Source organism: Ochotona princeps, chromosome 24, assembly GCF_030435755.1.
Source record: "Ochotona princeps isolate mOchPri1 chromosome 24, mOchPri1.hap1, whole genome shotgun sequence".
NCBI classification, from domain to species: Eukaryota; Metazoa; Chordata; class Mammalia; order Lagomorpha; family Ochotonidae; genus Ochotona; species Ochotona princeps.
This window is the reverse complement of record NC_080855.1, coordinates 27,143,401-27,155,916: the sequence shown is the minus strand read 5'-3', so window position 1 is coordinate 27,155,916 and position 12,516 is coordinate 27,143,401. Positions and strand designations below refer to the sequence as shown.

The 12,516-nt window shown below is 58.6% G+C and overlaps 1 protein-coding gene across 4 annotated transcripts in view; it reads right to left on the bottom strand.

Moving 5' to 3' along the window:
* Positions 1 to 1,299: 1,299 nt before the first annotated feature.
* The window catches only part of CUX1 (cut like homeobox 1), a 298,816-nt gene continuing 287,599 nt past the window's right edge, over positions 1,300 to 12,516 (bottom strand). For all 4 annotated transcript variants that reach the window (XM_004586968.2, XM_004586969.3, XM_058681028.1 and 1 more), the window contains exons 15-23: positions 6,656 to 6,783; positions 6,247 to 6,313; positions 5,272 to 5,384; positions 4,356 to 4,472; positions 3,335 to 3,418; positions 2,998 to 3,054; positions 2,806 to 2,886; positions 2,245 to 2,309; positions 1,300 to 2,090 (exon numbers count right to left, since the gene is read on the bottom strand). In XM_004586968.2, the coding sequence (XP_004587025.2) occupies positions 2,021 to 2,090; positions 2,245 to 2,309; positions 2,806 to 2,886; positions 2,998 to 3,054; positions 3,335 to 3,418; positions 4,356 to 4,472; positions 5,272 to 5,384; positions 6,247 to 6,313; positions 6,656 to 6,783 (782 nt within the window). In that variant the 3' untranslated portion in view covers positions 1,300 to 2,020. The remainder of the gene's footprint in view (positions 2,091 to 2,244; positions 2,310 to 2,805; positions 2,887 to 2,997; positions 3,055 to 3,334; positions 3,419 to 4,355; positions 4,473 to 5,271; positions 5,385 to 6,246; positions 6,314 to 6,655; positions 6,784 to 12,516) is intronic.

Here is a 12,516-nt window from a genome sequence, read left to right as displayed (position 1 = left end):
TGGCCGTTAAACACAGACATCTCAGGCAGTGGCCCAGCCATTGATTGGAGTCTGGCTGGGAACCAGGACACCTGTGCCTGAGGGCAGGAAGTGTAGGGGTGAGGGTGTTGATGAGGGGCATGCCTGTCTGAAGAATTGAGGGGTGGGGGATTGGGAGGTCCTGGCTGTGCAATCCACCCTCCTGGGAAAGAATAGCCCAGGTCACAGAGCACTAACCTGGTGTAGGATGGTGTGGGCTGGGGGTGATGGGGAGGTCTTGGGATGGGGTGGCCCTTGCAGGAGGAGGAAGTGAGGAGCTGCTGTGTCTGCCCCACCTTGGGAACTGGGCAGTGGGAGATGTGCAAGTTCAGGGACCGACTAGAGTGAGACAGACCCCAGGGCAGCCAGAAGGTGGGGAGGACGGGGAGGGCAGGAGTCGCTGATTCCTGTGGAGAAGGCTGTGGCGGGCAGATGATCTGGGGTGCAGGTATGTTTGGGAGTGTGTGAAATAGAGGCAGAGACCACCTCAGGGGCTCAGGCCTGGGCTGGCGTGGGGTGGGGCTGGCCTTGGGCCACACAGCCCGGAAGGTGGAGCTCCAGAACGTCACCGTGCAAGGCTGGCTGTGGGTGGGCAGAGGAGGGGGGCTGGTGGGGCACCTGCCAGGTAGGGGTGTGAGGGATGGGGGTAGGCTTTAGATGGGGTCACCCCAGAGCTGAATCACAGCTGGATAGGTGGAGTTTTTGACTTAAAGACTGGTTTTCCTTAAAAAGAGGTGTGTATTTGGGCTCGGCGGCGTGGCCTAGTGGCTAAGGTCCTCGCCTTGATCCCATATGGCCGCTGGTTCTAGTCCCAGCAGCTCCACTTCCTCTCTGTCTCTCCTCCTCTCAGTATATCTGACTTTGTGATAAAAATAAAATAAATCTTTAAAAAAAAAAAAAAAGAGGTGTGTATTTCAGGGGCACACCCACACCCAGGGACAGTTTCATCCATAGGTTCACCTCCCAAATGCCTGCAATGAACGGGCAGAGGCAGGAGCTCAAGCTAGGTGGCCCATGCGGGTGGCGGGAGCCCAGTCGCATGGGCTGTGACCGCTGCCTTGCAGGGTCTACGGCAGCAGGCAGCCAGAGCTGGATGCCATCCAACAAAAACCCCTCCCACCAAACACCTGCCCCATGTATTCTGTTTTGAGGAAGTTGCCACGGTGTGGGTTTGTGGTTCTGGCCGATTTCCGGACCCGCTTAGGGGATTCTTATGGACTGGGACAGGGAGAATGGTGTCCCAGGAGGAGGTTTTGAGGTTACAGATTAAAGGGCGCTGTGTGTGGCTGCAATTGTGGTTTATTGCGAATACGCCAAGCTGAACAGGCTAAGAAGCAGACTTCACTGAGGAAGGTCCCCTGGGGGGAGGTGGTTCCCTCCCCGGAGGGCTCAGTTCCCCGTGGGGACGGTGACAGAGGGGCCCTGCTGGGGGGAGCCTTCCTCATCTAGGCAAGAAAGCAGAAATCAGTGCTGGGGAGGTGGGGCCAGGAGGGGAAACTGAAACCGCCAGGGCCCCTTGGGCTTCCCTGTTCCTGTTTGTGTGTGTGTGTGTGGGGTGGGGAGGGAGCCAGGAGAGGTGAGCTGACCAGGGAGGCCCTCACCTGGTGGGGCTGGTGACAAAGGCAGGCTAGGATGATAGGCTGTCGCACCTCTTGCAGGCTTGCAGGGCTGAAGGGGAACCGTGGGAAGTGCTGGGACAGATGGGTGCTAACCAGAATGGGTACTGGCTTGATGGGTGTCACACAGCCGGGGGTCAGGGGAGAACTCCATCACCAAGCTGTGACTGGAGTCCAGGCTTGCCAGCAGAGGTCGGTGGACACAGGGGGTGTCCAGTTGGCTCTGATGCGATGGGCACATTTTCCCGAGGCCCCTGTTGGGTTGAGGTCAAGGGCGGTTTCCTTGGGGGACCCTGGAGGACTCTAGGAAAGTTTGGGTTATCAGCAGCAATGGCGCAAGCGGGATGGGGAGGGGTAGACATGCAGCGGTCGCTGTGGCAGGCTGGTCACTGCCACAGGTCCCCAGCCGCCGCCCCGGCATCCCCCTCATGGAACTTGTGCAGGTGGTCGGCGAACCTAGGAGGGGGCACAGGAAACTCCATTGAGGCCCCTGCGAGGAGGGGTGGGGAGGGGTGTGTGGGGGGCTGGGAGCCGGCAAGGGAGGGCTGGAGGAGCTGGGGTGTTGAAGGGGGCTCTGGGGCCTGGGGCGGGGGCAGGCAGGCATGCTCACTTCTTGGCGCAGGTGGCAGCACAGTCCCTTTCCACACTCTCACTCCAAGCCAGCTTATAGAGCACCTGATGAGGGGAGGTTGGGTGGAGACACTGTGAGCTGCCCTGCCCCAGGTGCCACGCCCTTCTCTGCAGCCCACTTCTGGTCCCGCTGGGCCTGGCTTCTAGGGACAGAAAGGTCCTTATGGCTGGGGGCCCCAGGGCAGGTGGGCCTTGCATCTGCCTGTGTGTTTTCCAGGGTCTGGGTGCAGGGCAGGGTCCTAGGTTCAAGGTGGTGCCCAGGCTGGCCCTGGAGGGGCCGTGCCTGGCTGTGGGGGTGGGGCTTCCACAGACTCAGCCCAGCTCTCCCGCAGGAGGGGCCATCCTTGGGCATTTGCTCTTCCTGGAGTGGGGGGTCATGGGGGACTCTAACAGCCCCTGCCTCTGGGCAGCCCCACCAAGCCCTTCCAGAATGGCCCAGGCTGCCCCAGCCACCCACACCCTCTGCCCCACCTCTGCTGTCTTGGCTGAGCCAGTCGCCCACACCCCCCTCCTGTCTTGGCTACCCCATCGGGACACTCACCAGGAAAACCAGGCAATGCAGGAAGAGCGTATAGAAGAAGCCGATGGTGCGGGCCATCTTGTTGGACAGAACCAGACGCCCCTGGTGGAAGAACCGGCAGTGGGGAGGGGTCAGCTGGGGCCAGGCAGGTGGCTGGGGGGTGGACGATCCTGGGGACAGGGGTCCCAGGGGAATGAGGGGCAGGTGGCTTACCATGCTGAGCGTGGCCTTGTCCCAGGGGCTAAGGCTCAGGTACTTCCGCTGCCGCTCCTGAAGTGGGGGATGGTGAGGAAAGGAGGGGAAAGTGACCCCCCCCCACTCAAAAGGGCCCATGGGCCTGGCTGGCCACCTGCAGCTACCCTCCACTGCAGGGGGATGGTCCTTCAGGGGTGCAGCACCTGTGGTCTGGGGCTGAGAGACGATGAGGGGGCCTTGATTGCCCTTCCACCAGATGGTTTGGGGTTTAAGCTACAGGCAGGCGTCCTTGGAGCCTGAGAAGGGGGCTTCCAGGCCACAGGCAGGTGGGGCTGTTGGGGAGCAGGGTACGCACCCGCTTGCTGAAAGAGGAGAAGGGGTCCAGTCGCTCCTCGTACTGGGAGGAGTAACGCAGCTCCGTGTCATCGCTGCTGCCGCCCTGCATGGGACGGGAGAGGGACACAGTTGCTGTGCCCCGGCCCTGCCAGCCGAGGGACCCGCCGCACAGCCCCAGGTTCCTCGTTGGCCAAGGGAGTCGGGAGATGCTGGGAGGATACCCAGGATCTGGGAGTCGAGGGACAATGTGAGTGTGCCTGGCATCACAGGGTGGGACGCATTGCCCAGATCACAGCTCGTGTGCAAGGTTGGGGTTGGTGGAGGTGGGGTAGGTGGGAGGGTTTGAGGTCCAGGTAGGGGCTGCAAGGGCAGAGGGTGAAGGGGTGGGTTCTCTGGGAATGTGAATGGGGGTGGTTGTGGGTTGGGGGGGTGGGACAGGGACCACGGGAGAGGAGAGACCCTCTTTGACCAGCCAGGTTTGCCATCCGGGTGATTCTAGTTTGCAGAGTGCGGGCGCCCTCTGGTGGCCCAAGAGCGGCTCTGACCAGTGGGGCTGAGGCTGAGCCTGCCAGGCCTTCGTTGGCCCAAGGGGAGTTGAGCCCAGAAGGACATCAGGGTGGGGTGGGGTGAAGTGGAGTGTGTGTGTGAGTCATAGGGATGCCCTGTTGTCTCACTTGATTCCTGCATGTCGGGTCCCTGTCCTGCATTCTGAGTTACTGAGAAACTCAGTACTCAGCTCCTTTGGGGTGATACCCATAGGTCCTGGGGTCACCTGGTGGATCACCCTTTCCCCATCTCCCAGAGAAGGAAGTAGTTCTGGGGCTAGGCTGTGTGACCCCTGTGCCTGGTTACACCTGCTACCTCCGGAGACAGAATGAAAAATGATCTGTCTTACGGACCCTCCCCTGCCCTTGGCCAGGGCAGCTGGTGGCATGGGCTGGTCAGATGGCCTCTGACCTCATCCCACCCCCAATCAGTGTCCCGATCAGCCTCTACCCGCCTCACCCCTGTCTGAGCTGAGACCCAAGATGGGCTCTTACCCGGCCGGGGTAGCTCTGCAGGAACTTGATCTTCTCAAAGAGCTTGATGTTGTCGGCGCGGAGGCTGTCCAGCTCACCCTGCAGGGCCTGGATGGTGTTCTGGGCTAGGCGACTCTCCTGCAGGGCGGGCCAAGGGGTGAGTGTGGAGGCCGGGGCCTCTGCCCACATGCCCCTGGACCGGCCAGCCCACTGCCTGAGGCTCCCCGGCTCAGCTGAGGGTCCCTCCCCGTCTCATGGTGGGGGACATGAACTCACGAGGCATTTGGATTGTAGCTTTCAGGCATGTGTGAACTGCTTATCCTTTGTGTCCTTGCAATATGATGCAAGCATCCCCACTGTCTAATTCTAGAACGTTCTGCTCACCCCAATGAGGAGCCCGCACCTGTTGGCCCCATGCCCCGTCCCCACCCCCCTATCTCATGGCAATCACTCCCTCCCTGTGGTCTCTCCGATGCTGACACCTGCTGTGGAGTGGATCACGTGGGGCGGTTTTGAGGGGGCATGCTCTTAAGGACCCTCTCTCTCCCCCTGTCTCATCCCTTTGGCCCTGGCCCCACCCCCTCAGCAGACCTTCCCCACGGCAGCGACATCTGCCTAGGGCAGCCCTCCATCCTGTGTGACGGCTGCCTGGAGGTTCCCCACCCTATTCCCCGTTGCTATGATGTCACAGCCCTTGGGGGTGCCCCGCTGCCTGGCCACTCTGGGCTCTGGAGCCTCTGCTTAAACAGCATCTCTTTCTGCTTTCAAAGCCTGTGGTGGTGCAGCCTCCTCCAGGAAGCCCTACTTGAGTGCACAAAGCAGGTCCAGTCCCACTGTACCTCAAGGTCTTTCTCCTCCAAGCCTGTGTTCCCCTCTCTCCCCTACTGTGTTCTTATAGCTGCGGGCAGGGAGGGCAGCCAGGGACAGAGGGACTCACGGCCTCCAGCTCCTGGTTCCGGGCCCGGAAGCGCTCCCTCTGGCTGGAGATGATGGAAAGCAGCGAGTCCACCTGGCCCTCGGGGAGGGCACTGCTGGCCGGGGCTGAAGGCCCTGCAAGATGGAGGACAGGGGGTGGGGTGGTAGCAGGCACAGGGACATCCTGCCTACTGTTGGGGGTGGAGCAGGTGTGTCCCCCATGGTGCCCTTCCTAGGGCTCTGTGGAGACCCCTGCAACTCCACAGATGTGCCTCTGGGAGAATTAGGGGGGCCCTGCTACACCCCCAATGACACAGGCTCTCCTCCCCAGCAGTCCTTCCCCCCAACCTGTGCTGGCCACAAGCCCTGGGCAGGCCACGCCACCTCTGCAGTACTGGGGAGTGCTGGGGCTGCCTGTCAGCACTAAGGTCATGGGCAGGGTGGGGTGGAGGAAAGGAGGCAGGTGGTGGAGCCAAGGTCCAGGAGGGCATGATTGCGTGCATGCATGTGTGTGTAGGTGCAGGTGTGTAGCCATGAATAGGTCACGGCACATGTGCGTACCTGTAAACACATACAACACATGTGGTTATGTGTGCATGTGGACATGTGTGGTACATACATGCACACGTGTCATGTCATGTATGTGGATGTGGTTTGTGAATATGTGTGTCAAATCTACATGTGTGTATACCCATGGACACATGTGATACATGTATGTGCCCATGGATAAACGTGTACATATGCCAGTGCATTTGTGCATGCATGTGCACCCCGTGAACTGGCATATGATGCACACTTGTGAACGTGTGTGGTACATACATGTACAAGTGAATGCAAACACGTGTGGTGCCTTGTGTATCTGCTTACATGTATGTGTGGTGCATCTATTGCATGATTGTGGTGGGGGAAGCCTCTTGGCCTTGTTAAGCTCCCTGCTGCGTTCCTGGGCCGAGGGCCCTGACCGTCTCAGGGGACCGCTCCTCCGGCCCCTCCTCACCGTAGAACAGGGATGTGGCCTCCTTGATGGGCTCTGGGATCTTCGCCAGGTCATGCTCAGCTGCGCCCTGTAGGTGTGGGCAACAGAAGGCAGAGTTAGCACGCTGGGGTGGTGGCAAGGGAGGCAGGGCCGGGTGCTGGCAGGTGTCCCGGTCAGGGCCTGCGCTGCAACTCCAGGGCAACCCCACCCCTCGTCTGTGACACGGGGTCGGGTGGGGGTGAGGTCCGTGGGGGCGTTCCATGCATCAGGATCTCACAGTCCTGCGCAGTGATGTGGTTTGCGAGACCAGAGAGTTCCAAGCCAGCGCCTGCACACGGAGCAGCGCCCTCCTTCCTGGGCAGGGGTCTGGGGGGGGGTGGAGCATCCCGGGGAGTGGTGCTCTGGGGGGCGGGGACGGGGCGGGGCTCGCCTCAGCATCGGGCCGCCGGATGGACTGGATGGTGCTTAGGTCCTGCTCCAGGCGTGCGATCAGTTCTTTCTGCTCAGCGGCTGTGGCCATGGCCTCGGTGACGTGAATTTGCAGCTCAGCACAGCGCCCTGCGGTCAAGAACAGACGTGCATCCGTCACAGGGAGCCCGGCCAGACCCTCAGCACTGCTTCCCACCTCCCCAGCCCTGGGTTGGCTGTCCCTGGGAGCAGCGGCCACTCCCTCCCAACTTGCCGCTGGCTGGAAGGCCACGGTCAGACACAGCCCACAGGGGCCCAGCTTTCTCTGTGATGGCCCTGGGTATGCAGAGGAGCCCAGGGTGGGGACGTGAGGCAGCTGACTGGGCCACCCCCTTGCCCCAGGCCTGGCCTAACACGGTGAGAAGTCCTAGGTTCCTTCCACGTGTGAGCAGAGGGTGATCCGAGGCGAGGGCAGGGGTAGCTGACACCGGCCCCACGTTCTTGTCCTCTTTCCCCTGCTAGGGAGGGGTTGTAAAGAGGGTCCCTCAGTCTAAGCCCCTGGGGTGCCTTGAACAGCCGTAGGCAACAGTATGAGGTCTTGTTGTGTGTTTCTGGGCAGCGGGTCACCCTCCCTGGTCCTCATGCATATACTGATAACCATAAGCCTGGCACAGGATGAGTAGCAGGGGAGGCAGAGAGGGCAACGGAGGGGATAGATGGCATGGCCAGCAGGGGGTGCTGTGGCCTCAGACATGCCCCAAAGGCTCCAGGCTGGGGCAGCCACGGTCTGGCCTGTGCAGCTGCTGCCCAGCTGCCCCTTGGACCCTGGTGCCTGCTGCACGCGCGACCTTGGCGCCACTCAACAGACCAGTCAGTAAGAGACCATGACCCCCATTTTATACATGAAGAATGGACTTCTGGCCCTCCTGGCCCGAGACAGGACCCGAGTGGCTGACCCCCAGCCCCAGCCCAAGCATGTAGAAGCCATTGCAATCTCCCTGTCCAGGCCCGGGGCAGGATGCTCCGTTCCAGGCATCCCCCGGGGATGGGGAGGTGGCCGTGGGAGCAGAGGTGGACTCAGGGCAGAGCCATGCCGTAGAGTGGAGGGGCGGCAGGACTGGAGGGGCTGCCTTGGGTGACCAGCAGGGGCTTTCATCCCATTCTGATCAGGGCTCAGATGCCATAACCACCTGACCCAGAAGCAAGGAGCCCAGGCTGCAGGAGGGGACACAATCAGTGCCCGTGGGAAGGTTCACGCACGGAGGCCTACCTCCCTTCCGCCCCCCCCCCCCCCCGTGCCAGAACTCCCAGGGCAGGCTCAGGTGAACAGTGACCTGTGAGCGACCCAGGGCTGAGGGGTCTACAGGTACAGGACTGCTACTGCTGCCCAATCACAGTGAGCCTTCATCCTCGGAGGCAGGCCTCATGGCAGGTACAGGGGGAGCCGGGTCAGATGCTGGTGACATGCTGGCTACCAGTGGTGGTACCATCTTGGTGAGGTCTCTGCCAGCTTGCACATCCTGAGGCGTGGGCACGGGGATGGTGCCTGTACCCACTGCCACAGGGCTGGGCACCAGAGATTCGCCTGTGCACATCATTTGGCTGACGCTGTGCCTGCTCTCAGGCTCTGAGCAGACATTGCTTCCTGAGGGAGCTGGGCTGCCCAGGGTAGGGGCCTGGAAGGCCTGCAGTGTGGCCACCACAGGGTCCCCCCAGATACTGGGGAAGGGGCTGCAGGGCAGGTTTGGGCGCACCCTGGTCCCCCCAGGCTCCCACCTCCACGCCTCCTGCAGCAGTACAGGTTTCCAGACAGCCCCAGGCCTTTGCATAGACTTGGCTCCTTCCCTCGCCTCTACCTGTTCAGGTGGTAGCTGCTAGGCCTCACCCTGACTTCAGGATCTAAAACTTGAACCTGTGTCTATCCCCTTCAAGGAAGTACCTGGCTTGTCCCTCAAGACGGTGGTCCCGGGTGCCCCCTGCAGGTCACAGGCACAGCCCAGCGGGGAGGCCTGGCAGGGCACATAAGCTGCTCTTGGACCCTCCAGGTCTCTTCCTGGCACCTTAGGACCTCGGACTTGCCAGTGACACGGCCCCATTGGACTGTCGGACTTGACAGTGACCCACACCAATGAAGAGTCAAGAAAGTGGGCTGTCCTCCCTGCTGCTGGGACCCCTCACCCCAAGCATGGCTGTGCTGTGGGCCCAGTCTTGTTCTTAAACCATGCGGTGAGGTGGTGTGTGGGTCCAGGGGCCAGCCCGGCTTCTGGTGTACCTGCTGGCCCTCGGCCTTGCCTGCCGTGCCTGCTTCGCAGAAGTAAAGGCTCCCCGAGAGCTGGGGGCTGGCCAGAGAAGACAACAGGGTCCCAGCGCAGCACTGCCCCTTGCCAGTGGAGATGGCCCTGGGCTGTCTGCAGAACACAGCGTGAGTTCCTCAGCTTTTCATGGCACGGCCTTGCATGGCCCTGAATGAAGCAGCTTGGCTGCTGCCTGGCCGCACAGGGCTTTGCCTGGGAATCCCCGAGGCCTCTTGTGTGATGCTCGCTCCCTCCCCCTGCCCCCACAGCCTGAACTTCCTGCGGGTGGCTGGCTGCACACTGTGACCCCTTCCTCTAGGAGGGCACCCAAAAAGAGCTGATGGGAAAGTGTTGGATCAAGAGGCACTTACTACCAAAACAAATAAATACATAAAATTTTTGTGGGGTTGGTGTTGTGGTGTAGTAGGTAAAGCCTCTTCCTGCAACACCAACATCCCACGTGGGTGTCCATTCGAGTTTTGGCTGCTCCATTTTCGATCCAGCTTCCTGCTAGTGCACCTGGACATCCACCCAAGATCTTGGGTCCCTGCTGGGTGGAGTTCCAGGCTTCCAGCTACAGCCTGGCCCTGCCCTGGTTCTTGTGGCTGGCTACTTGGGGAGTGAGCTAGTGGAATAAAAGACCTTTCTCTCTCTCATTCTCTCTCTTTGTAGCTCTGACTTGCAAATAAATACGTACATCTTGGAAAACAAAACAGAACTGTGATCTGGTGTGGCTGGTAGCGATTTAAGCCACCACTTTTGACACTGAGGGTCAAGTTTGATCCAGCTTCCTTCTAATGTGTCTGGGAAGGCAGTGGGTGTTGGCCCAAGTATTTGGGTCTCTTTCACCCCTTATGGGAGACAAGGATGGGGTCCCTGAGCTTCTGGCCTCAGCCTGGCGTTTGTAGTCATTTAGGGAATGAGCTAGCAAGTGGAAGATTCTTTTGTGTTTGTGTGAGAGACTCAACTTTTCAAATATATAAAATATTTACTCTTATTTTTAATTATTTTTAAAAAAGATTTATTTATTTTTATTGGAAAGTCAGCTATACAGAGAGGAGGAGAGACAGAGAGGAAGATTTTACATTTGATGGTTTACTCCCTAAGCAGCCACAACGGCTGGAGCTGAGCCGATCTAAAGCCAGGAGTCAGGAGCTTCTTCCCGGTCTCCCATGGGGGGAAGGATTCCAAGGCTTTGGGCCGTCCTCCACTGCTTCCTCAGGCCACAAGCAGGGAGCTGCATGGGAAGTGGAGGCGCTAGGACATGAACTGGTGCCCATATGGGATCCCAGCACATGCAAGGCGAGGACTTTAGCCGCTAGGCTATCGCGCCATATCCTAATCTTTTGTTTCTTAAAGGCTAAATGAGAGAGAAAGAGAGAGAGAGAGAGAGAGAGAGAAGAGCGAGATCTTGTAATCACTGATTCCCTCCCAAAATGGCTGCAACAGCCGGCACTGGGGTGGTCTGCAGCCAGGAGCCTCTCCTGGGTCTCCCACATGGATACAGGGTGCTGAGGCTTTTGGGCCATTCTCCAGTGCTTTCCCAGATCACATGCAGGGAGCAGGATCAGAAGTGGAGCAGCTGGAATATGGGATGACGTGGGTTATTAATGTGCTATGCCACAGCGCCAGACCCCACATAAGTAGGTCTTAAAAACATCTGTAGTTGACACACCATCTTTTCATTATCAGCATTGTCCATGACCTTGGTGAGGAACCTCACACTTAGTGGTCAGGCTCAGATGATCCTCCACCCCGTAGCTCTCTCTTGAGCTCTCCCCTGCTACAAACCCAGGCTCCACTTCCCAACAGAAAGCCATGGGAAGCCGCCTGCACTCAAACTTGGCCTGCCAGGATTGCGGGGGCAGCCCCTGACGGTTCCCCCTAACAAGGCATGTGACGGACCACCTGTGGTCTAACTTTAGAAAGAGCATGGCCAACAGGTAGTACAAACAAACCTCATATGATTTTTTCTTAAAAGAGTATTTATTTGAAAAGCAGCATTAGAGAGGGAGGGCGATAGAACCTTCCAGATGGCTGCCATAGCAGAGCTTGGGTCTTAGCTCCCTCTGGGTATGGCCTAGTGGCCTGAGTGGCAGGAGATCTAAGTGCTTGGGCCAGCCTCTACTGCCTTCCCAGGGAGCTGGACGGGAAGTAGAGCAGCTGGGACTCCAGCTGGTGGGTTAACCTATTGTGCCTGTTGTACCACAATGCTGGTGCTTGTCAAGGATTTCAAAATCTTTCTGCATCAAAGTAAACTATCCTTGCTCTCCATGTCACCAACTTGGTGAAGAAGCCCCCCTGCGTTTACTGCACTTATCTCCCCGGAATGCCGAACTACTAATTTGCTCAGTGCCTCGTTCACAGTTGGGTAGGGAGGAGGCCAGCAGAGGATGGAGCCCCTTGCTGCTCCTCCTGAAGGTTACAGGTTCACGGTCAGCCTTGCTGCGCCACACAGCACTGCAGCTTGGCTTAACGCCTGCTTTTGGCTGGTGCTGTGGCAAAGCTGCTGGCTGTGGCACTGGCATACACATGGGTGCTGGTTCAAGTCCCAGCTGTTCCACTACTCGCCCAGGTTCCTGCTAAGGCACCTGGAAGAGCAGCAGAGGATGGCCCAAGTGCTTGGGCCCCTGCAGCCATGTGGGATAACCAGAAGAAGCCCCAGACTCCGAGCTTTGGCCTGGGCCAGCCTTGACCTTTGGAGCCACTTGGGGAGTACACAAGCAGATGGAAGATGTCTCTTTCAGCTCTGCCTTTCAAATAAAGAAATCTAAAAAAAAAAAATCCTTATTAAAAATTCTACTTTCAAAGCATGTGGGGAGACATTCTGGGTAAGAAGACCATGCTAGTCTTCTAACATTTTACATTTTAGTTGAGCTGATATTTTAGCAGGTGTTAGAAAGGTGGGGGTGCACTCAGCAAGCTATTTAAGGGGAGTGAAGCCAAGTTCCGGGGAACGTGTCTTGTCCGCTGCTACTCTGGCAGAGTGTTCAAGGTTACATGGAAATCTCTCCTATCCGAGGGGGCTGGTGTTGGGGGACCACACGCTGGCTCTGAAGGGAGTCTCTGACCCTTGCTGTGGGGCCTCCCACTGGTTCAGTATCACATCAGGGAGCTGCCTTCTGCCATCTCAAGAACCAAATTTTGGGACTGTAGGGTGGCTCAGCATGTTAATCTTCTGCCCCGCAGTGCCGGCGGCACCCCATATGGATGCCAGTTCGAGTCCTGGCTGCTCTACTTTCAACCCAGCATCCCTGGTGATGGCCTATGAAGACACTGGAGGGTGGTCTAAGGGCTCAGGATCCTGCACTGTGTGGGAGACCTGGTGGGAATTTCTGGCTCCTGGCTTCCTGCATTTGAGGGGGGAGTAACCCAACAGATAGAAGATCTGGCTTTCTGCCTTTCAAATAAATAGGATACATATTAAAACAAACAAACAAACAAACAAAAAAAAACCAAATGAACAAGTGACAATCCCGGCCCCAAACAGCCACACGTCGCAGTGAACATCAAGTCTCTTCTGATTCAGGACATCTCCATGGGAGGACCCAGAGTGACACCCTGAAACCTCGTGCCCAGCTCTGCCAAC